Source organism: Egretta garzetta, unplaced genomic scaffold (genome assembly GCF_000687185.1).
Source record: "Egretta garzetta isolate BGI_Z169 unplaced genomic scaffold, ASM68718v1 scaffold351, whole genome shotgun sequence".
NCBI lineage: Eukaryota > Metazoa > Chordata > Aves > Pelecaniformes > Ardeidae > Egretta > Egretta garzetta.
Window position 1 is genome coordinate 671672 of NW_009258489.1, and position 25998 is coordinate 697669.

The 25998-nt window shown below is 36.9% G+C and overlaps 1 protein-coding gene across 1 annotated transcript in view; it reads left to right on the forward strand.

The window, feature by feature from the left end:
• The window catches only part of VWA8 (von Willebrand factor A domain containing 8), a 178274-nt gene that overhangs the window by 73140 nt on the left and 79136 nt on the right, over positions 1–25998 (forward strand). Inside the window, exons 20-24 of the mRNA XM_009645253.2 lie at positions 4435–4511; positions 18368–18443; positions 19136–19271; positions 20551–20670; positions 21362–21567. Coding sequence (XP_009643548.2) covers positions 4435–4511; positions 18368–18443; positions 19136–19271; positions 20551–20670; positions 21362–21567 — 615 coding nt within the window. The remainder of the gene's footprint in view (positions 1–4434; positions 4512–18367; positions 18444–19135; positions 19272–20550; positions 20671–21361; positions 21568–25998) is intronic.

Genomic DNA, 25998 nt, shown 5'->3' on the forward strand with positions numbered 1-25998 from the left:
ATTCCTGCAAATGTTTTTGTTGGCAGAAACAGGCAAGCTGTGGGCATGGGAGGTGGTTCAGTGCCAGACCCAGTGTTAGAAACCGTGCAAAAGTGTTTTCATTTTCTTAATTTCCATTGTTCATTGTATCATTCTGTGATAATGACCCTATCAATATAACTGTTTCTATGAAATCACAAACTGAGAACACTGACATGAGGGTTCTGTATACTAAAATTTAATGAACAGCCAAGATTGTCTTTCATTCTCTGATAACACAATTTTAAAATTAATTACAAAACAAAATTTCCTGAGGTGAAAAAGTTATAAACTTGCTTTTTTCACCAGTTTCAAAATTGATTTCATTCTTTGGTAATGCAACAGGTGCTCTGCTATGCAGGATGGCTGTGCGCTGCAATGGAAAAGGTGTGATTGTGGTGCCTCAGCTGAAGGGCAATACTGAAGAGCACAGCATGGCAACCTCTTTAACTGCTTCAGTATGACCTAAAAATCAGTTAAAGAAAATAAAAAATGAGGCAGTGTGTTTAATTTTTTTTTCCAATACTGTTTTTTTTTTTCTAAGAGGCAAACTATTAATTTCAAAAACTTGGGTCCAGTTCTTTTGGACTATAACTTTATTGACTTTAGTTGGGCTGTGCAAGGGAGAAATTTGTCCCACTGCTGTTAATAGCTGCATCCTGAATTGCAAAATGCCTCCTGGGACCTGTAACAACCTTGTTTATATTTGAAACTGCAGTTACTGCTAGAAGATTAAGTCATTTTATCCTTGGTAACAAGTGTTTACAATGTCAGTCAGGAGAATTTTTAACTAAGGGATTATTTTGCCCTCTAATTGCATAATTTCCTTTTTGTTATTCATTAGTGCAGATATTTACTTCCCATTTTTCTATTTCAGTTGTCCCGTTTGTGTGATGGAATAAAAATTGTCTAATATTTGCTTTCTGAAATATTTTTATTCAGTTCAGCTGAAACACCAACACAGATGTTCTTTTCTCTCTAATTAGCATATGTTTATATTTCTGTTAAATTAAGTAACTGCAGTAGTGTGTATATAAATAACATACAGCAAGTGTTAATGGCGAATTGGTCTGTCCTCTGAATGTTACCTTAGGCTGCAATAGTTGCAAATTACATGAGATTACGCTCTGAATCCAGTCCAAATTCAACTCAGTCTTTTAGTATGTTCATATGAAAGGTAGTTAATGATTCTGTCTGCTCAGATGACTGCTAGCTACGTGGATGTCCAGAAGACCCAGCCTGATCCTTGGCACTGGGTAAAGGCTCAGGGGAAAGGAGTGTGACTTGCCATTTTTGTCATTTTTTGTTTCTGAGGTGCCAGTAATGCATTTCAGAGGGTTTTTTGGTTTTTTTTCCAAAATGGGTTTGCATTTTCTGCATTTCTTGTTCACCTGAAGAAGACTACCAGGCATATACTTTATCCCATGAAGGCCAGGTGAACTTGGAATAAGCCTAGTTTACTTGGCCTTACATTAACAAATAGTACTTACGGAAGGAACTCATCCAAGCTCTTTTTTTGTAGTTTTTTAATGGAGCTAAAGAGCCTTCTGAATAGCTTTGGTCTCTTCCTTCCTTTCTATTATATCATGCCCTCTCAATGGACTGACGGAGACAAAGAGAAGTGGTAACTTGTCATGAAGTAGGAATGTGGAGGGATGGAATCAAAGAGCTTTGGCTTGAACTTTCCTCCAGCTACTGTTGCCAACCGAGGATTTTATGTGGTACACCACAGCCTCCATGAAGGCACATAATGTACTCTCTGAAGCAGTTCAGCCTAGAGGTTGGGCAATGTTAACGTGTTTGTAATAGCTAAAATCTGGTGGGAATGCCTTTTGGCTTTTGAATACTGCATGCACGTTTTAAAAAAATGTATCACGTTTTGAAATTAAGGTACACTTGAAATGAAAGGAGGTGTGCGGGGAGTCTGGTGAGATGCACAAATACAAATGAAGAAGAGGCGAGATGTGGTCATGGCACAGCTCCCATTGACTTCACTGTGTTACTTTGGTAACTGTGCACTCTCCATTCCTCCACAGTGGTCCTCCACCATGCTTGTGTCCTCTGAGCATTCTCCCAAAAATGAGGTGCACTCCTGCCTTGGTGATAACAGCATGGATAGAAATACGCAAAACCAGCTATTTGGTTCTCTTTCTATTGGAACAGGAGAGGGAGAAAAAGAATCTAGCAGTGTTATTTTGTAGTTGGGGGAATATTCTTCTCGGGCACAATTTTAAGAATCTATCATAAACATACAAACCACATGTGCTTTCTGTTAATGCATGTGAAAGCCTTTTTTTTTTTTTTTAAATTACAGTAAGCATTTTGTTTGATATTAAGTATGTTTTACATTGATTCAGTATGTCAATCTATTTCTTCATCTTTATACTTGCCACAGCTGGCTGGAGTCCCACTCTTCAGAGAAAAGGATATGCAATCCGCTTGGGACTGTTACAGAAAACTGCGTGCCGACATCTGCCCACTCGTCTTTAGCTCTCTTAGGAAAAGTAAAGGAAGCTGCTTGCAGCATGGGTGTTTTGTGCTTGACATTAGGAGTATTCCTGTTTATTCACCTGTTTATGCACTTATTTCAAGTATCTGACTGCAAGTAGTAGGAAACATGGGAATAAAACTGTCTGTGTGCACTGCTAGAGGATTCTTACCCTGTTTCTGGTTACTTTTGATGTTTCTGATGCAACTCCTGAAGTTGCATATTTCTCCCCAAATGGGTATGTTCCTTTTTGTTCCTGGAAGAATCTGTTAGCACAGTTTCATCCCCTGTTTCAAAGCAGTGGAGAACTGTTTCCAGAGACATTTTTCAGAAATGACTGATGATAGATATATTAAGTGTGTTGCAGCTTCTTACTACACCTGTGTGTAAAGCTGTACATTCTTCTGAAGAATCAGATGGAAGAAGCTTTGTGAGGAGGCATGTGGCAGAGAACTAACTCGAGTGGCTTTCCTATGTTGGAGTTGAGTCCACAGTAGAATCTAAGTAGTTCTGGTTTTGTCAGCTCTGTGGCATTTTTTTTTCCTCTGCTCTCACGCCGAGAACTCTCCTTCCATGATTTCAACTACTACGCATATGTGCACGGTTCTCCGTTCTCATAAATGTAGTCAGATGAGAGACTGTGGTCCCATTTGAGAAGCTTAAACAGTTTGCAGTTCTGCAGCTGGTAGTTACCATCTTTCAGCTAGAACTTACAGTAATAAATGTTGTAACTTGCAGCTCTGAATGCCTCTATTCTGTTTCAATGCCAAGTGAAACAGATTAGTGGGTCTTGGTCTCAAGTTGGTTTAATCTAATCTCTTTAATCTTCCTGTGGGTTATATTTATCCGCTTTGCTTTACACTGGTGTGGACTACTAGATGCATTCATGCAGTCAGAGTGAGAATCTCAGCAGAGGGACCAGTGTCTTGTCAAACAGTTTTTGGCTGGGTTATAACTGAATTTTTCTTTCTATTAATTCTTCCTTTGCAACCCCTGGCAAGCTCACTGTCATTCAGAGCTCCCAAGTCTGCAGCCATGTCCTTGCAGGAGGGATAAGAATTTCTGCATCTAAATGATCATTTTGGTCTGCATCTACATTAGTGTTTTAGACCTGATCAGGAATGTACTTTTGAGAGGATTCTCCTTACTGCAGTTTGATACGTGTCAAGGGATGTATGACCTGGATTCTCTTAGGAGGAGACTAAAGTGTTCTTCAGCAGCACACCTAATTCATGCCTTCTGCTAATTCATTCCGTGGGACCAGGCTAGGCCTGGGTTGAAGTACCAGCTTCTGAACCACTTGTACAGAACACACCGGGGTGTTAGCAACACCTGATTCACTTCACAAATCCACTGTCATCATTCTGCACAGCTTGCTAATGCAGACATCCTGCAGTAGGAAAGTTCGAGATCAGTTTGATCTCCAACCCAATTCTGATTCCATCTGGGCCTTTTTTGGTAACTCCAGTGGAATGGGATTAGCAAATGTTACCAAGGCAATGCTCTAATTCCATATGACAGTTAAAGGCTGTTTCCTATGACCACCAAGAATTACCTTTTCCTATTAAGCGCAACCCAACTTCCTAGCGTTCACAGCCTCGCAATACCTTTGTGAAGTAAAAGGGCTTGGAAAAACTGGTGTTAGTTAAAAGGATGCATCGGCATGTGAGACATAACTCTGGGGATGCAATCCTATTTCTACTTATTCCTAGTAAGACAGTTAAGTATTTTTCAAATAGATATATCTCTAAAATAAACTATATATTGTTAAATTGTGTTCAGAATTATTTGATGTGGATTGAAATTGTATTTGCCTGTAATGGAATATGGAGAGGTTTAGCAGTTTTGGAAAGTTACCTTTTCTTTGTTTATAACTCTTAAATGCGTACATCTATATTATGTCTTAATATTATATTTATTCACTGCAGGGTGTTGGGAAAAACAAGATTGTTGACAGATTCCTTCACCTTTTGAACAGGCCAAGAGAGTATTTACAGCTGCATAGGTAAGACTGTGTTACATTTCCATACTTTGTGTTTATAATCTGATTTCCCATGTTTTAAAAGTCATGTTTCTGAAGTTTAATTCATTCTTACTGTTTGAACAAAGACCGTGTTATGGTAGGTGGCACACAGACCACAGGAATGTATCTGTTCTATAGACAGAGACAATAAGCTGACAGGTTGAGGAGGGGGTACAAGCATCTAATGCGGTCACATCACTTAATATAAGAGGAAGCAGTAGTTGGAGTGTACAGATGTTAAACCATGCTCAGGAAGAGAGTAATATTTTGCTGCCACTTCTGGAGAGATTTCCCTAAGCATGAGGTACTGTGTGAGGGGAAAAAGTTCAAAGGTGCTTGCTTGAATATGTCACTCATTAGAAAAGAAACATTTTGCATAGTAAAGGCTTTTTGGTTTTTTTTCCCTTCTCACTCCTGCTAAGCACATGTATTTCTTTCTCACTCATAAACATTTGGATGAAGAAATTTTTTTTCATATGCAAGCTAAAAAACTGACTTCTAGATAACAAACCAATTGAAAACAATTCAAAAGCTGAAATAATATCAAATTATCTGCCTCCTTTTTATGACATGAACTTTAAATCCATAAATTGGAATAAAGACTGAATATGTCTAGAAGAGTCAATTTCAATTTTCAGTTGAACTGCATCCTTTTTCAGATTCATTCCTGACCTTTACCTCTCTGTCTTCAGCTTCCTAGCTTCATCACCCTGTCTCTTTCCATAATCACTGTTTTTAAAATAGTGCTAATAAAAACACACATCTTTGATATTTTGCCCTTTAACAACACAGTCTCTGTAACACTTTCTCTCTCACTTTCCCCCCCATTTTTTTGTCTTCAGATGTCTTGGATTCCTGATACTTGGATAGCTCTATCTCATCACTTTTCTACTGCTGTTTTCTTTTATACTACCTGTCCTAGACTTCCATCCCTTTTTTGTGAAATACCATTTTTGTGACCTGCTACTTTCAGCTTTGTGTTAACTTCCCTGACGACTTCTCTGCTTGGAGCAGCCACCTGCTCCTTTGAGATAAAATACACTGTAATGTTTGGAAATCCCAGTAATTTCCCAAAATACTACAGTATTTCTGGTTTCATGTGCATGTGTCTGAAAAATTGTTCTCCAGTGAGGTGTGGTCAAGCAGAAGAGTACTTTAACATAAATTCAGATAGCTCAGGAGAATGTTGTATAAGCATGATGTTTGGGGTAGTGATGGGGCTGTAGAATGTAGTAGTTCCACCATGCTAGTTGATGCATTGCTAGGAAAAAAAAAACAAGTGCCTTTTTTGTCTAGTCAAGACAAACTTCTATAGGCTCAGTAAAGTACTGTTTATGGTTAAAGGGTTTTAGAGGTAGATTGAAGTAGAAAATGATGAGCAGTCCTATGCAGTTCTACAAAAATAATTCCTGAATATAGGAAAACCAGAAACTTCTATTTTGTGGATAGCATTTTTAAATACTTTGTGAAGAACTTGGTCTATATAATACCTTGGTAAACTTGATAGGCCATTTAGATAAGGATTATGATATTGTTAGTGCACACTTTTGGATTGCAAAACAAAATAAGAGCAAGTTTACAAAAAAACCCCAAACAGTTCACTACTAAACTTTTAGATATTTTGTGGGGAGAAATGCAGTCAGTAGCTTATGGCATAGATGTATTTTATTAGAAAATATTCTAGAATGTGCACTTCGTCTTTGATAGCCCTGGGTGTTTCTGCAGATTTCATAGCTAGCTACCATCAATACCATTAAGCACGCCAACAAGAAAGTATTTCTAAATACCATACTTTTAATGGTGCTCATATACCTGAATTACAGATCTCAAGAAATTGAACATTCAAAAGCATGCATTTTAGTCAATTACCTTATAAGGGAAAGGAATAATATGAATGCTTTCTTCATGAAAAATGTGGAGGCAATTAAGTGTCCGATGGAGGTGGACATTCTCTGCCCTTTCAGAAGTGTGTCTGACAGATGGTACAGCATTAGTCCTTGGAATTTGGGTTGCAGAGTCTTTAGTTCCACTTCAACTAGTCTCTCTGGAAATGAGTGTGCACTTGTCAGCTGCATTTCCTGAGGTTCTGAGTTTCTAGTGAGGTAGTAGTGAATCTGTGGCTGACAATGACATCATGAGTTCTTGAATTTGCCTGTATTGACTGTCACTTCATATAATTAGCTATAAAACAAGTAATGTGCATGTATGTATAATAATGCCAATGCACAATGGGTGTTGCAATGGAGTAGTATCCGTTCTGGAGTAGAGATATATCCTTAGCTATAAAATACCCTTGTTGGTGGCTGTAATTAAGATGTAGTCAGAGAAGAAACTGCTGGAGTGGAAAAAACTGTAAGAGGAGCTTTAAAATTAATATAATGAAGTATCTTTAGTAAAATGTAGTATTATGTAATAAATAAAAGGAGTGAATAAATAATAGAAAAAATAATTAGACTGAATTTCAGAAGTAGTATTCTGATTTATGACTCTAATTGCCATTTTTCAAAACTTGTTTTTTTAATGGTATTTAAGCGCCTAAATCATGAAGACATTCCAGAAATGTTTATTTTCAATAGCTTGTGAGGTAAATAAGGGGGAAATAAACTGTGATGTAGTGTAGTATGGTTTGTTATGCAATGTAGTTGATGTAGCTGTCTTTTATAGACTACCTCAACTGTTTTTCCAACAAACAGGAACATAAAAAAAATAAAAATGTCTTTAGTTAGGTTTTTGTTCTTCATTGTTTGGTTAGGGTGGGCAGGTTTTGTTTGGTGGGGTTTTTTTGTTGATTTGGTTTCTGGAGGGTTTTTTTTTTTTGTTTGGGTTTGTTTTTACTGTCTTGAGGAAACAGTATAAGGAGTTCTGCTGATCTAACACTACATGTGTTCAATGACATTCAAGCAGGGAATATTTGCCTTAGAGGCAATGAGCTATTACCAGGAGTAATTTTTAAATCTCACATTTTATGTATGTCTTATACTCCAAGATGATGAGAAGAGATAGAGGACAGAAATAAGAGAGTGCTTTTCCTTAAACATAATTTCTGACATCTGTATTTACTCACTCAACCACTGATTCACATGGGAAGGGTCACGCTGACCTTAAGGTTTCAGCTGCTTACGGAGGTTATAAATCCTTTTTCTTAACCTTTCTTGTGGCACCTCATTGAGAAGTTTTATATTCTTGACATTGTTAAGTCTTATAAATCATTTTGGGAGCATAAAACCAAAAATCTTAACTGGAAGGAAGCTGTGATTAGATATAATAAGGAAAGAATTTAAGAAAAATGTTTGCTTATAATTTATTCCAAAAAGTTGGCCACTTTCTCTTGCATACTTCCTAATATTAGAGGTTGATCAGGAGTTGACCAGCTCTCTCACTGCATTAATTGTGAGGTTATAGAACTCTCTCTGAAATGGGTAATTTGGCGTAGGCTCTGCATGGCCGCTCTCTAGGACTGTTCTTATGAAGCATCTTGCTGTTTTTCCGTGTTAAGGAAGAACTTATCTGCCAGGATTTCCCAGTCGCTCCTTTCCTACAAGAGTAAGCTTCAGCAGAGAAATCCTAAATTTTGTGTACACTTCTGGGATGGTTGTCTCCATTTTGTGCACCCAAGACATCAGCTACATGTTACAGAACAAACAACAGTGTTACCTTGCCTAATATTAAACTTTAAGGTTTTACTGCCTTCACCTTGAGCGTGCATTCATTGTGCTGCTAGAAAGGTGAAAATCTATGAGGCCTGTGCAGTCACAGGCCAATGAAAGGTCTGTATAGAAATTAAACACATACCGGCTGACTTTCATAGAAACCTTGATATCCTCCAAATAAATGTAACACAGAGTCAAGTATTTGAGTTGCTCCTAAATGTGTAAATCTTAGAAACCCTCATCATTTTATGAACCTTGCTGTTACTACTTTTGCCATCTCTCATGTGAATTATGTGGAAAGAAATTGCTGGTGGTTCTACACAAAAATCTGAAGTTAAATTTGGTAGACTAAATTGTGGATCTGTGAAACAAATTTCATTGAATCAGGAAAAATATTTTCATGGAAACTGATAATATCTTGCTTTAAATTACAAAATCTCTTGGACCAAGAAGATTCCACAGAAGGAAGAAAAAAAATATTAAAGCTTTAGAGAAGACTCAGGCAAGAGCATGTGCCCTGTTAAGACTATAAAATCCTTCTTAGCGCTGATGAGAGTAAAAGATAGATATAAAAATGTAAGCTCCCAGCCTTCCTGCATGAAAACATCAGAAGAAAGTATCATGGACTTTAGACTGTTCACTCCTTTGATGTGATCAAAGAAAAAAAAGATTAATTCTACTTCTCTTATCATCAAATTAGTAACTAATTGCACACAAAGAATGATTTTTCTGGAGTAAAATGTCCTTTACCTGTCATTTAAACATCTAGGTTTGCATCTGTTTGGAATTAAGTCATACTGTCAAGCTGCCTTTTAAATTTTAATGACAATGATTTCTCCTCCTTGAAGTTACTATTTTTACATAGACTATATTAGACAACTACAGTATTTATGCTTTGGTTTCCAATGCAAGCCTGATTTATGGCTCCTATTTTTAGATTGTGAAGAGACTTCTAATAGAAAGCTTCCTAAATCTGACTAGAAAGATGTAAAATTCAGTGACTCACTTTTTATAGTAGTTTCTGCTAATATAAATGAGACTCTAGGTGTTACATGCTAAAGGCATTTGGATTAATTTATACATCAAGTTTTTGGAGTCATGTGGTGTTATCTGATCTCAGCTTTCATTCAAATACCCTTCTAGTCTTTAATACATGAGCTTAAAACAAGGAAAAATATTTACATGTAATTTATTCTCATCTGAAATCTTAATTTAGGCAACTAAAGAGAACTGGAATAATACTGTGGAGAGCACACAGAGTCAACTCAAGACCTGTTCTGCTGGGGTTGGATTGGCTTTAAGTCATGTAGCCAAAAAGAGCAACTGGCAACAGGAACACTGAAATTATCATCTGCCACCATGAGTTGTGCTCCTTATTGCTCTAACAGCAAACAAAAGCCTCTCTGTCATGGTAGTCCCTTTAAGAAAAATTAATTGTGGAAACAACGTCTGTGTTGCAAGCAGCACATTTGCTTGGTTGAAGAAGGCACAGTTTTCATTTTTCTGTGTCAATACCTTTTCTAGAACGTTTGGTATACATTACACTCACAGAATCATTTAGGTTGGAAAAGACCTTTAAGATCATCAAGCCCAACCATTACCCTAACCCTGCCATCCCACCACTAAACCCTGTCCCTAGGCATCTTGTCTGCCCGGCTTTTAAATGCCCTCAGGGATGGGGACTCGACCCCTTCCCTGGGCAGCCCCTTCCAGTGCTTGACAACCCTTTTGGGGAAGGGATTTTCCCCAATGTCCAACCTAAACCTCCTCTGGCACAACTTGAGGCCGTTTCCCCTCGTCCCATTGCCCAAAGCTGTCTAGACATGGTCCTGGGCACCTTGGCTCTAGGTGGCACTGCTTGAACAGGGGGTTGGACCAGATGGCCTTCAGAGGCCCCTTCCAACCTTAACCACTCTGTGGTTCTGTGATTTACCAATTTCCGCAAGGCAGCAGCTGGATGACCCCAGCTAGCTCTTACTCTAGGTATGTTGTAGTAACATATCTTTCTAAATCAAAGTTGTTCAGTAGAAAAAAAAATTTTTAAAAAGTTAAAAATTATCGTACCTTCAGTGGTTGTGCCATGTGGGGAGTCCATTTGCACTGTCCTTAGCTGACGCCCAGATGTGTCAGTATGGAACAGTAGTTAAAGTTGAGGGAATTAGGAAACAGCTTCGGACTCACCATTGTTTTCAGAACAAGAAAAAAAAGAACATTTTGTGTAATGAGATTAAGTTTGAGAATTTCTAGAGCATTTATTTATTGTTATGATACAAGTGTAAATAATGAGCAGTTGTTAAGCAGAAATTTTTCTGTGATGTTTTCTGGCTTCATGCTGTCACAGCCATAGGAAATGCAAAAATTGCAGCTCACCATCTCCTCTGCAGAGTCTCTATCACAGGCATTCCTCTACACAATTCAAACTGTTCAGGAATGAAAAGTACCGACCCTTTCTCTTGCAATGGGAACTTGGTTACTCTTGGCTAGTGGGAGAACTGAACCCCCCCTGAGCTACTACAGATGTGGCTACTGACGTAATGATAAGTAAAACTAGTCAACCTCAACTCTGATGTCTTCAGTATGTAAACCTGCAGTTATTTAGCTGGGTAAGAACATCGCTGTCGCTTACGGAAATAGAAGCTTTTGATGAGAAGAGACTGCAGTGTAATCTACATCAATAATTTAGTGATGGCTTATGAATGGATTTTCTGCTGCTTGGAGCCTTAGTGAATCTGCAGAAGTTATGAAATTATTAGTTCTGTTCAAGTGTTCTCTTTCTGTGTCAAGAAAATAATCTTCTAGGAAATCAGTTTATTGTCAAAAAAAGAGAATACAAATCTTCATAAAGTCATGACAAAAAGAGGGAGTGTTTTCTGGTGTACGAGAGTTGTTCTCTGTAACGTTGAAAAAGTTAAAACTGTTTATAAATATGGCTTGATGCCTTTTTATGAAAATAGAGAATGTAGGAAGTTTTCGTCTTTAACTTTTAAATAAAAGGGGGGTTGCCCTTAAATTAGCCATATTAAGTCTCAGTTCTCCATCTGATATCTTTTCTTACAAGTTGAGATAAGTTGTTTGCCACTTTTCTAGGCATTAACATATATGCTAAAGCAATTTGGCTTTGTTGGAAGTTTGATGTTTCACCACTGCCAACAGAATGTGAACTGCTATAGAAATTTTATTTGTTATCTGATAATCTTACTGTTATGTTAGAAGATACTACACTACCTTATTCTGTTTTCCTAATGTTACTTTCAAAGAATTTACCTATGATATTGCATCTTCCCGTCAAAGTTACTGTGTTTGTTCTAGTGACTGATGATTGGAAAGTGTGATAGAGGGTTCATTTTAAAAATCTACTACTTTTTGTGCTGTGCCTTTTCTAGCTCCCTAATAAATTACAGTAACCTGATGATCTTTTCTTCCCAAAATTAACTGAGTTTACATATGTTATCCTTTTCAAAATAAACGTAATTTTGCTGTGATCTTTAACAATCAAATTAATGGAGAGGTTTGGGGTAGGAAAATGAGCATATGGTGTCCCTACAAGCAATACTTACTACAAACTGTCCATTAATCTTTAGATGTTAATTTTCTTTCCCTCTTCTTCAACACGCGTAATCAGTATAAAATCTAATTATCTGTTTCCCCTACTGAGATCATTTAAAACTACCCTTTCAGCTTTATTGACTTCACATTTTTTCAATTCTAATTTAAAAAGTTGTTTCAGAAGGAATAACTTCCTTTGCCCAAGACACAGATGAACACCTGATACTGTAGAACTATAGTATACTTGTTCTCTGAATTGCATTTCGTTATATTCTCTTGAAAGAATATAGGACCACGTAAAACAATTTAAGTGCTGATATAACTCTGCAGGTCTGTTTTTAAAAATGAATGACCCAGAAAAACTATCTCTGTAGTGGACTGTTGTTGAAGCAAGTGCTTTTAAGGTGCACTGGTTTATTAGAAGAATCCATTGAATGCAGAGATGTGTGTGTGTGTGTTATGTATTTGTATGTTGGCAGTCACAAAAAAAAGGCTGGGTAACTTTTCCTGATGATTTTGAGTCATGAATGTGTATGTCTAGAATATTTTCTTTTAATGTTGTACAGTAACCTTACAGTGTGTGCTTTATTCTTTATGCAGCTGAGGTTTGGAAATAAATAAGATGACATGCTTTTGTTATGAAGATTTATCTTGTGAAGCACTGAATGCATTGGCTAGCATATAATAGGTGTCTTTGTGTCTTACTCTTGTTTTTTCGCCTTTCCTTAAATACATTTTCAATCACAACAGAGTTGCAATGCAAAGCTTCCAAGTGTTCATGCAAGCTAATGGTCTCTGTTTGCAGTGTTAGCTTTTCGTAAGCTGGCTGACTCGCTCTGCTATTGTCAGATTCCAGGTGTTAGAGAGCTACTTCATTTGTATTTTTGTAGGAATTGAATTCAGCTTGAATATCCTGCTGTGTGGCTGCTACGGAGAAATAGCTTAGGTTAGAAGACCCGTTGTTTCATTTTTCTCTAAAGCTGAAGTACCGGTTTCTTGCTGTTTACTCAGTGAAATGTATTCTTGTACAAAATAAGAGGAGCTGTTCATTGTCATGTTTCTTCATTTATGGATTTTACAATTAGGGTGAGTGAATTTCTTATGTTGTTACAACAAATTATGTGAAAACGTTGCATCTCATTTTGAAAGATGGATCACGTATAAGTCTGTGACTTGATTTAAGCATATAACCTGAATTAAATATATAATTCCTTTTGGCCTTTGTTCTGCCACCTGCAGTCATACTGAGTAATGAGTACCTTTATACTCCAAATAATTTCTTAGATTTTAAACAAACATATGTCCTGCTGAGTAGCTATAATGGCCTAGCAGGAAAAAAAAGGGGGGGGATTTAATTATCAGTGCATACAGGCTTTACAGTGTCATTCTAACAGAGAAATGAGACAGCTGGTTGGCTTTTCACATACTTCAGAATTTCTGAAACATAGTGGTCAGATCATGCAATGCAATGGGTATATGATAAGTTGGCTAAAGCAATTCATTTGTAAATGTCAAAGTCATGCAGGTTCTTTCTTCATGTTCAGATCGCCTACTCTTCATCAGGATAATCCATGAACGGATTAGCTAACCAATTAACAGCTTCAAATGGCCCTTGACCTAATTATTTTTCAACTACACTTAAAATTAGGTCACAGCAGATGGCTATATTCATGTCTGATTGAAATGTAATTGAGAAGTTATATCTGTCTATGTATGTAGGTATTTGGATAGGTGTCTCACAGAAATGAAGAACAACAATCATTAGAGCATATACTCTGGGTCTCTGGTTTTTCCTTTCAACTACCACGAAGTTCCATTAGGAGAATAAGAGGAAGGCCAAACCTGAATCTGGTTTATCTAAGCTTGTTAACATGAGCACCAACCCTTAAAACACAAGGTTATCTTCCATAGATATTCTTCTAACCCTTTCAGCCTCGGTGTAACTACATACAAAAGCCAGGACAGTATTCTTCAGCGTTCATCAAGATGGAGTAATTCCAGTGAATATGGATGTCTGCAACATTAACTGAGGTCCTGACACTGTGTCCTGTATTTGGGCATAAGCCTCCTTGAGGACTCAAATCTTAAAATAAAGCATTGGGATATCTTTTCCTTTTCTTAAGCTGGATGGTGATGAGTAAATTATACAATGGATCAAATTCTAGTTTAGTGTTTACAGTTCAACGTTCTGGGGAGGGCAAGTGTAAAAACCTAAAATGGATATTTGCAGATGTGTCATATAGACAACATTAACACTTTCAATGAAGAATTGTGTGCATTGATTTAATTTCTCTAAAGAAGCTTCTTTCAGCCAAGTAGTCCTCCAGATGAACTAACACAAATTTCAGGAGAAGAGGAACATCATTCTCCTTCATTCCTTTATTTTTTCCTCCTGGCTAATTTCAGCTCCTGTGTCTCACCACAAGGATATCCAGAATGCTTGGAGATTTACTTTCTTTCCATCTTTCCCTCCCATCCTGCCCTGTTTCAAGGTCTGTCGATAGAGGTATTCAGCTCTTCCAAACAACTCCAGATTTTAATTTGAAAAGAGCCTGGGAGAAAGTTTGTGTCTCCCATGAATGGAATTAGAAATGCTGGACTTACTGATTCAATTTGAGTAGAGGAGAATTCTATTCTAAACAATACAAACAGGTACAGTTCCTCGCCTCTCTTTTTTAGAGTAATTTTTTTAATTCAATCATTTAATTGAATTTGAATAAATCGTGAAAATTGACAGGGACAGAATGAACTGAACAGTCTCTGTGGTTGATGGAAATTCTCCTGCCGTATCTCACAGTTCTTCCCCGGAAAGAAAGCATTGCTGTCAAAGAAATAGTAACTGTCACAGACTAGTATGTTCAAGTAAGTCTATCGACCTCAGAAAAGGCTGCCTTTAGGGTAAATAATGCACCAGTAGCAAAAATTAAATAAAAGGCAGTGATGTGAGCTAATAAACAAGAAAAAAAAATCAAAATAATTCTAAGAAGTCCTACTATGAATTGAGTGGTGCTGTCAGTTGCTGAGTTTCAGTAGCAAATCTTTTTTATTCTTTTTCTTTCTTTTTTTATGGAGAGCTTGTGAGGATGGCTTGCTTGATAAAAATAAAAATACGTTCTTAGGAAAGACATTAGCAAGCTTTTAATATTTTTCTTTAACAATCAGGAGACGAGAAATCAGTTCAGTTGAGTAGGATGACAGTATGTCAGACAGCTTTTCTCACTTGCTTCTACATTCCCACAGTCTTGCTTCTTTGTGTCAGAACTATTTTCATCTTGGGTGCCAAATGTGATGAAATTAGGAGGCTTTGATATTCATGTCTTTGTTAGAGCCTAGTTAAGATGGTAATATTAATAAGTGAACATGAATTACAGTTTTTAGATCCTTTCCTGTGGGAGTGAAATTCTACAGTCTAATGTTTTGAGTGCCAGACATATTTTACATTTAGGAAAATCTGCATACCGTATTGTTCAGAAATATTTCAGACTTGGCATATTTAATTATTCTGTATTTCAGTGTCTTTACATTTACATTATTCATTACAAAGCGGAAATTTAAGAAGAAAAAAACCCTAGAGAGGCAAATTATTTTTAGCCATTCTTTACTGCGTTTGGGTCATGTTAGGTTTCTGAACAACATAAATTAATGACATCTAATTGCATAGCTTATGATTCTGAAAGGAAAGTAACATTCATCTGTACTAACTCTGGCAAAATCATTCTCATATAGATGGCTGAATGTAATAGCCTAAGCAAGTATGGGAGTTTTGCATTCACTTATGTCATCAAGCCGATGGAATTAATATCTGGCTGTATATTTAGCTTCTATAATACATTGCAAATCCCCTGAAATATTTCCTTAAGATATTAGGGCTGAATAACAACAAAGTAGAAGAAAGGAGGGAACCACAGATAAAATAAGAAAAAAAGTTAGAAACTGGCTTTAGGATGTCAATTGTTCTTTCACTTTGATTCCTTCTACAGAATTTTTTTTTTATTCATGCAACTTTTATTCTAGCGCTTAAGTAAACCATAAACTCTTCTAGTGTTTATTTCCCCCGAAGATACAGTCAATTCTGTCTTCTCTGAAGAATGAGATCATCCTAAGGATTTCTGTGGGCTGCTGGTGTTAGTAAGCATAAGTCAGTATTCTGTATCAGGGGTTGGGAATAATCTCTGCGGAGCCAGAGGATTAACCTACTCACCAGAAGTAAAAATACACTATTTTGTGTTATAGTAAAACACCATTTGACATTTGTGTCTTTTCTTCTGTTGCCACCTGTGCCCATCCACGCCACCACTAGAGATCTTAGGACCTTTCCTGCCACTCTCTGTTCACTTTATTTTTTTCACACATTGGCTGCTAAGTGCAAATTTATGATCTGTAAAGCATGCTGTAATGCTTCACCTTCCTTTACCTTATTCTTGTCCTATGCTTTCCTTAGATCCTCCCATTTTCTCCCTTCCGTTATTCAAAAGAGATCACAGTCCATGTTTGACAAATCCTTCCTCTTTTATCCTTGGATTAACTCCTTAAACTATTTTTCCATTAATTATTTCTGACTAATTAGTAACCTGTGACTGTGCCTTCGTACTCCCTAGGGTTTGGCTTACACATTGTAAAATTCTACATCTGCGACTGTATAGTAGTGAACCAGAAATGATAACTGCTAATGGAGGTAGGCTGATACATGCAATCTGAGAATTTAGTCCCTAAATAGTCTGTGTTCAAGAAACAAAGGCCCTTGGTTTATTGTTATTTTTGCATCCCTTCTTGATTTCTCTGCCCAATGTAGAAGTAGGTAGACAAGCATGGCAAGAGGGGCTTTGTTTTTATGTCCATGGTAGGATTTCTAAGATAATAGCTTAATGTTACTGCTTATTTTGTTGGTTTAAAACATTATGTGCTGCACTTGAATACAATATGAATATTACTATTTTGGGGATTGTTGCTGGTTGTGAGAGGCCTCAGTTGACAGGGTTAAACAAAGTGAAGGTGATCCCAGCTTTATAACCTTTCCCCTCCTAGATTAAAGTCCAGATGAAGTCGCCAAATATTAAAAATCTCTGTTTACGCTTTATTCCCGCGAATGGGAAACACTGGGATAAATCAATCGGGAGTTTAAAGCTAAACAAGAAATTATTAGTTGTTAGTGACAGAAATCCTGCTGACAGCAGTTTCAAATAGAGGAAATCTGCATGTTATGCTGTCAGTTTAAAACCGTGATTGGAAGGTGGCCATTTAATAGTTTGCTGCAAACAGAACGGTGTTTGATTTCCTGTACCCATGGAATATTATCAGAGTATTGTTGGTTTTTTACAAAGTGTTACAAAATCAAAGATAGAATTAAGGTGGATATTTGGAAAAGTGAGTCACCTTAGCTTAAGCAAACAGTTTTGTTACACGGCATGGCTGTGAAAGGTAAGAGATTTTTGTTGCATCAGATCTCATACACAGTGCAAAGGTTACCAATGTTACCTATCAACCAGAGCGTGGATCTCAAGTAGCGTAAGTGAGGCTCTCCTGATGGGTTATGTCACATGAATAGTCCCTCATTCTGTTGATGCAGACTAATCCAAATTTTGAAATGCGGGAGGAAAGGGATGGCACAGTATACTGGCCCTAAGATTGAATTGGATATCCCGTTGCCCTTGACACCATGGGAGTCATGGGGATCTTGTGTTATCACCAGTCTCTGGATTATTCCTTAGCTCCTTGATCCCTCTGAACCCCAAGGTAAATGAGGTTGGTTTTACGGATCTTGACAAAGGTTTTGACAAGTATTTCAGAGAATGAGGATAATTTATATAGGTGAATCCAGTGTGGCTATGTCTGTTGCTGGACCATTCTGAACTGCATCTGTTTTTTTATCGTACAGATATTGTACAGGTTCAGTGGTGGTTGAAATAGATGAAAATAGTGAAGATTAAGGAATATTCTCATTACAGATTTTAATTAACACTGTTTTAAATGTGAAGGAAAAAAATTATTTCAGTAATTCAAACACAAATACAATTTCAAAAAGAAATACTAAGCTATTAAAGCCTTTGTCCCATCTAAGAGCTTACACTGTCCATGATATAAAATGTAGCAAGTGCTAGTAAAAATTATTCCATCTGGTACGGTTTTGATAGAACTAAAAATAGTTGATTTTTAGAATTCCAAATGAGTATTTTTAGTCTTTTTTTTTTTTTTTTTTTCTTGGTGGTATGTTGAGAAGAGCAACTAAAACAATGATTTGACTATGATACTGCAAATTCCTATTTGGGTCTTCTGAGGAGATTCCCCTGTTTGTTATGACAGTTTAAGCATGCTTAACTAGAAATAGTAGTAACAGTAGTAATGTGCCTACGTGCAAAAGTTATAGATTCACTTTTCAGTGTTTTCATTTCCAGGGTTTATGAGAAATTGAGAACTACCGTGAAAGCCCTGGCAAAGACAGGGATACTCATCTTTGACCACTAAGCTGGCACAACATTGTTCGCAGTTCAAGTTCTTCAAGAATTCTAAAAAAATAAACAAATAAATATTTTTTCCTCTTAGAAAAAGAGCACCTTCAGTTTTTTATGTATTCATTTTGTATTTTATTGTAACTAAAATTCCTGTCTATTTTTACCTAATACAGTCTATTTTTCCAAATTTCAGGGATACCACTGTGCAAAGCCTTACCCTACAACCTTCTGTTATAGACGGTCTTATTGTATATGAAGATTCACCACTGGTCAGTAGTAACATTTGGATTGTATATTTGGAAATGTTTTTCATTAAAAACACGTAGTTAAACATGCTCTCTTTTCAAATAAGAAAATTCTTTGTGATGTGATTACTTCCGTGGCATAGTCAGTGAGTGTGGTAACATTTCATTAATTTTTACTTCAGTCACATTTGTCATGTTTGCTGTGCCAAATGCTGAGTAAGATGATAGTCTTAAGAGCCTGCATGCACAAAATGAGCGCAGAAAATAATTTAGTATTAACCTGACACATTCTAACTGGTAGAGTGGTATTTTCCTCCTTCTCTTTTGTAGCATCTCACACCTATCTGCTAAGTTGGACTCCAAACAGCTCTTACAGCCATTCTTTAGTTCTTTCAGCTCCATGTTAACAGTCTAGATGCAAACCACTTTTGCACTTCTCTGTCAGCAATCCAATTAATTCTCAGTCAGGCTCCCCACTTCCCTCCCTAGAGCAGCCCTTTCCATCCCTATCCTGAAGAAACAGAAACACCCACCTTTCCTGTCTCACCTGCTTTCTCTTCTCTCTGCTGCAGTTTTGTCGTAGCTTATCCCTGTTCTGAGTCCCTTTCGTGTCTCAGTGCCACCGAGATGTCACTACTACTGACTGAGGAACCAGTAATGCAGTTTCTTGCAGTTATTTTGGGGGGTTGTGATGTTTCGATTCTTTTCTCTTCTAGGTAAAAGCAGTGAAGTTTGGACATATTTTGGTAATTGATGAGGCAGACAAAGCACCAACAAATGTTACCTGTATCTTAAAAACTTTAGTAGAAAGTGGGGAAATGGTTTTGTCAGATGGAAGGCGAATTGTTGCCAGTAAGTAGATAGAAAGTGTTTTGATCATTTCCAGTAAAATGTAATGTGTTGAGTTACTAAGAGACCCAAAAGAGTCCAAATGGAAAAAGTACTTGATGCTGAAAGGTTAACAATTAAAGAATTTATAGTCATTTTCTTTACTACTTTTGCAATAGTCACAAAGGTTTTCTTAAATTAGCATTCTTGTGAACATTGCTGAACATTTAAGAAAAAAACCAAAAAACCAAACACAAAAAAACCAACAAACAGTAAGTTGACCTCTCTGCTTCTCCTTCACCATAGGAAATAAAGATCTAGTTGACCAGATTATGATCTTGGTTATACCCATCTGGACAGTTGGGGTATAATTTTATCAGATCTGGAATTGAAGATTTGAATATATCTAATGTTGTATTGCTAAGGGTTTCATCTACTGAAATACTGCATATGCTCATATTATTTAAATATATCCTGCAGAACGAGAGTGGTTCGTAATTTAATCAAATTTAATTCATGTGAATTTCAGGAACTAAATATTTTTCATTATTTTTCAAAGAAAGACTATGTTTGAAATGCCCTCTTGATGTTAGTAGACAATGTACTTTATGTAATGAGTTTCTTTTTAACAATATTGGGAACAATGATTGGAGCAATCATTCAGCGCTTGCATGCCACAACACTTGGGTTTTGCTCGTCATTATAAACTGTAGGCAGGCAATTTTTTAAATATCTGACTAGCCAGTCTCTGTTATTACTGTAGTTTTTAGAGGAGGTAAAAGAATTCCCAAACTCCACTGGAAACACGCTGCAAGGGAACAAGTGAAGCCAGTCTGACTCATTTTGGAGAAACAGAGTATTCACATGTGTGAAATCACGTGTCTCTGGCTTCTCACAGATTTTTGTAATAACCAGGAGGAATTTCAGTCCTGTGTTCCCAGATCAGATAATGTCAGACCTGTATAAAACCATGTTTTATTCACCATTAGCTTCAGCATTTTGGAGAAAATAAATATAAACAGGACAGGCAGTCCCCACCCCAAGAACCGTGGATACATTTTTATTTTTTAAAATTAAACCCTTTGGTTAAATTTTCATGAAACAGATATTGAAACTTTAAAATAAAACCTAGAACACTCATAGTTGAATTACATGCTAAGAAGCTATTGAGCCTTTTTTTGTAACTTCGTCTAATTCTAAGACGAACATAATTAGATTAGAATTCTTCGTAGAATTCTTTCATTTAATTAATTCATAATACAAAGCTTAAATATGCAATTAATAAATTTTATTTCTCTTCCAGGTCATGCTCATGCAGAGGGGAGAGAAAATGTCATAGTTATTCATCCTGATTTTAGAATGATAGTTCTAGCAAATAGACCTGGATTTCCTTTCTTGGGTAATGACTTCTTTGGCACATTAGGTAAGTGATTCATATTAAATTATCATCTTTAATAGAATTGATTAGTAGTATGACTGTCTTTATTCATTAGTTTTCATGTGGAGAAGGGATCCTTATGCCTATTGATACTTTGTTTCAATTAAGACACTCAGGGTTCAATTCAGCTTGAAGACTAACATGTAAATTTACTGATCTTAATAAAAGTGGGCGAACTTGCCCTGAGGTGAACAGCTATATGTGGTCATCTGTGTTACAACTAATTTGTTTTATGGGACCTGGACAAGCACAGCAGACAGACAAGATTACAAGAAATCTTTGTTAATGAGCGTATATTATATACAAATACAGCAAAAACATGAGCTGTAAGCAGCTTGATACCTGGCATCAATGGTTAACACAACTACTCACCATTTGGTTTTTCCCCATATCAAACAAGCCACAGGCCAGGTGCTGTCCTCTTCAGTACAAGACATGGGAGTTTGATGGATGGTTCTTTTCTCTCCTCTTATCAGTGGAGGCTACTGTCTTTTTTGGTGTTAGCACTATGCTACCTGCTTCTTAATCCTCATTAGGCTCTCCATGCTTTTAACAAGCAGGTACTCAGCATCCTCTTGAGCCGTTGCTTTTCCATTTAAGGTGCTGTGTGAAACTTAAAGGGGCTGTTGTGATGCTATCTCTTTATAAATTACTTAATTGTGCTTTTTTCCTTTAGGGGACATTTTTAGTTGCCATGCTGTTGATAATCCCAAACCACAGTCTGAACTGGCTATGCTTAGACAATACGGTCCTGATGTTCCAGAGCCGATTCTTCAGAAACTGGTGGCTGCTTTTGGAGAACTGAGGAGCTTAGCTGACCAAGGAATTATTAACTACCCCTATTCAACTAGAGAAGTTGTGAATATTGTAAAACATTTACAGGTACGGTATGTCAGATTTCATTGAAAACTTGAGCTCACACTACTAATTTTTTAATGCTTGAAGGTTTTAGAAAAAGATGCAATTATCGTTCATGCATTTTTATTTCATTTTTTATGGAAAGTTTTGCATTGTGAAAGAAATATCATATTCAGATGTTCAGATAGTCTGAAGGTAAGGAGCGCAGATATTATACCCAGCCAAATATTTTTTCTGTATGTTTATTTATAGATACAGAAAATACCTGAGAGTCTGTTTTTCCACTATGTGAGGAAATATCACATTCACACTGTGAATATAGTATGCAATTTTTGTACTAGCCTACATTATAAAAATTCTATATTTGGCATACAATACTTCCAGAATAATGCAACTTTATGCTGCTATAGAATTTTTTATTTTAATAATTTCCCATGGGAAAACTACCCTGCTGCGTAACAGTCATAAATCACGGATGGAATTTTTCTAAGGAAAATGTTAGAAGTTAGCAAACAGGTACTTAGGAACCATGATTGCTTCCTACACACATTTTAACTGCAAAATCATGAATTCTGATTTAATGATGTTTATTTTTTAAAGGTTACAGTAGGGTATAACTTCTATGTTTATAAATTGAAGGATACTTTTTGTCTGAAATATTTGAAATATAAAGTATCTTAATGGTCTTTGAAATAGCAATGCTTTTGTTCTGTTTATAATCAGAAAGTAGGAGATTTATTAATTTATAGAGCACTTCTTGAATTATTGAATCCTAGATTGTAAAAAAATTAATGGAAATATTAATGCAGTGATCACAATTAGAATATAATTTCTCCTAAGTTCTTTCATCTACTGTTTAACACTGCACAGTATAACAGGGTTCCATGATGGTTTTGTGTTTGTGCTCATGAACATAATTCAGATATATTGACCTATATACACAGACATTTAAATCCTGAAGCTTAGAATTACTACTTTTAAAAAACTTTGGTTCATCTAGATTTCTGGGGAGGATTGCAGAGGATAGATTTTTGCTCTCTGCGGTCTCTAGGGTAACAAAGTTGTGAAACAAAGTAAATTGGTCCTACTATGATACTAATAATATAAAAAAAAAAATTCTATCTTTAACAAAATTCAGACATAAAGGCTGAGGAATCTATCCAAATAAACATGCGAGCAGAGCACTTTATTAGGATCCAATACCAGTTGACAGGTATTTGCTTACCAAACTAATAGGAACATGTACCATGTTGATAATATCACTGATGCCTTTAAACACAGAGTTACATTTTACATGGAAGTGGAAAAATTACAAACTTGAGGAACAGTTGTTATGTTGCTGAAAAGCTGGTGGCTGGGGGTTTTTGTTAAATGAACTTCTTCCCATCTTCATACTCTGACTGTTCCTACCTTCCATCCTAACCTCCTTCCTTCTTCTGTCTCCAAGTAATACGAAGGTTGCGGCTGTCTTCTGTCACCAACTGGTGTGGAAACGTATGGACTTACTTCTTTTTTTCTTTGAGTGTGAACAGAATCAGATTGAAGATTGGAAGAGCTGCATTGCTAATTGTCTTTTACTTTCTGCATTACTTGGGCATTTACTCTCTGCTTCTGTCTCCTTCACTTAACCAGATTAGTATGGTCACTTCAACCTGGGCACTGGGCACAGATCAGCAGGGAAGTTTCCCCATCTGCTAAGTTTTCACCTCTTTTAAAGTCAAGTATAAATATCCAAATAAATCTCCAACATGCAGCTTTAATTTCTTCTATAACATTTGTTTTCAAGATCCCAGTCTCTTTGAAAGGATGCAACATTTTGTTTACTGTAACTTGTTTTTCAATCTGAATAATAAAAAGGCTGGGAATAGCCAAACATAAACAATGAATATAAACATAAGGGTTATTCCAAAGAAAGAATCTTTTAGGTCTTCAGGTAGAGAAAAAAAGAGGAAGGAGGGAAATGAGTCAATAAAATTTCTGGCCCTTAGGAAGGAAGGAGGGAAGTTAGTCATGTTGTTAAACAATTTCCCTTACAGCAGTTCCACAGCCCCACTCTCTTTGTACTATTGTGTTGATTTCTTTCACATAATTTTGGAATTTTTTGCTTCTGCAAAAAAGAGTCTGTTGTTTTGGAGAAAAAATTGCTGTTGATTACTGTTATCTGAGACAGTGTCTGAGCGTCAGGGCTAGTCAGTTAAGATAATATTCTAAGTGTGGTGACATCAACATATTATTAGGCTAATCTCTGCACTGTGATTAATTGTGGTCTTCAATGTATAGGATTGTGTCTACAGGGTAGTTACAAGAGCATCTTCCCATAAAGATTATGCAAGTAGGGAACCCATAGCAATTTAGTTGTAGCTTAGACACTGCATTCAGAGCTCAGTTGCCTCTATACTAACTTTTTTCTTAAGGAAAGTCCTGTGCAACATGCTCTAGGTGAACCTGCTTTAGCAGGAGGGTTGGACTAGAGGTCCCTTCCAACCCTTGCCATTCTGTGATTCTGTGAAAGGGTTCTTTGGTGAAGCTCGAGATACCAAGCTGGTTTGAAGGCCTGAAACTGCAGGCATAGAGAAAGTTGTCTACTGTGGCTGCCTAACTTGGTTGCTGCGCCTATTTCTCCCCACGGATTGTATAGGGAATTTGGGTCTTGCAGCTGTAGACTGAAGGAGACCTGAATACAACCTTTTTGTATCCCTCACCTGCAGTTTTCAGCTTGTGTCAGATGTCAGAAGTATTGATGCTTATAGTGGCTTATGGGCAAGCTGAGAAGCTCTGCTCTTGCTCCATTGGGTTACCATATGCTGCCCCTAACTGCCTGTGTATGCTATGACTGCTTCTCTGCAATCTAGCGTACAAGTTTTCATGAGACCTTTTGTAAGTTGTTTTGCAGAGTTCAGGTTCACCCGATGTCCCTGGCAGATGCTAATCAGGCAAGCCACGTTAGTCTAGGTGAAATGGAAATAGCTTTTCTACTAACTCTATTTAGTTTGGGAAAGCTGAGATTTTTCTGATAGGCTTTCTTTCTTGTTTGTATATGAGATTGCTTTTTAATAGTAGGCACTGGTATAACAATTTTCAGGCAGCAAATGTCTAAGGTACCTTCTGGCCCTGAAGTCTCCTAATCATCAGGCCTGTTCAGTAAGCTTTTGTACGAAGTACTTTTTCTCTGTTCAGCCTATTTTTGAAAGGAAACTAGGCTTATCAAATCACAGTTTGTATCCCTTTCTCTCCTTGCTGCCCTCCTCACATGAATAACCAGCTTTTATTTACCCTTTTGGCCAACCGCAGTGAATCTCGGTTACCAGTTTTCAAAGATAATTAGGTTTCTGATGGTTTAATCAAAATCAGCAGCTATGTGACAGAGAGGAACAGACTGAAATTAGTATCCCTGTGAATGAAAAGGCAGAGGGAGAATTCTGGTGTTTTGCTTGGCTGTACCCACTTCAAAGACATAAGCACTGGTTAATCAATTAGTATGCGTGTCGCTCAGGATGAGCCATAGACATGGTGCTTCTTGCCCTGCCTGCTGACAGGACAACTGAGGAGGCACAGAGAGAGATGGCAGCGTTCAGTGGAAAGGCATCGGGGATACAGGGGGAAGCCAAGGGCATGGAGGAATGAGCAGGTAGGGGGAGGTCTGTTAGTGTCGTGGGGAGGGCCTTTGGAATGGTGCCGGCAGGACGGGAGATGTGCGGGCATCTGGAGGCACTAGAATATGTAGGGAAGTGGGTGGTAGAACACAAGACAGAAGTCTAAAGGAAAAATCTGGACTCATTACAGACTGGATACCAGAGAATTTGTCACTTTGTTTTCACGGTAGTGGAAGAAGTACAGTAGACCTCAATGTGTATAAGCATATTTTAATTAAGATTCTGTATTTGTACTAGGAAACTACTATTCTGCTGACAGCTTTTAAGCCCACTATAGCAATACAGGTACTCATGGAAAGTTAGATCCATAAAAATATGGATTTTTCACCAAGCCAAATTCTATCATACCTCTGTATCAAATAAAGCATTTTATATATATATATATGTATATAAACCCTAAAGTTTTTAAAAGGAAAACCTATGTTACTTACTATTTTAAGGAACAGCCAAGAATCTAAGCTGTGAAAATACTCTGAGGTACACACAAAGGTGTTACTTGTAAGGGGAAGAATCAATGAATGAGAACCAGACAGACTGATGAGAGATCAATATTTTCTCCAGTAATCTGGTTTTAAAAATCAATAGAAACCAAATGATTTTTTTTTTAAATGTTCAACTCAAACGCTCAACTTTTTTTTCTTCAAGTGAACTGTCATTGCCTTTCTTCAGTAAGCAGTTGTCCAGGCAGTTATTAAGAAGTGGTTGGATTTGTTCTGTTCGAAACAAGAGAGTTGAGATTTTTTTTTTTTTTTTTTTTTAATAACTGAAGTAGATGGCCTTTTGACAAGTGGCTTGTGTTCAG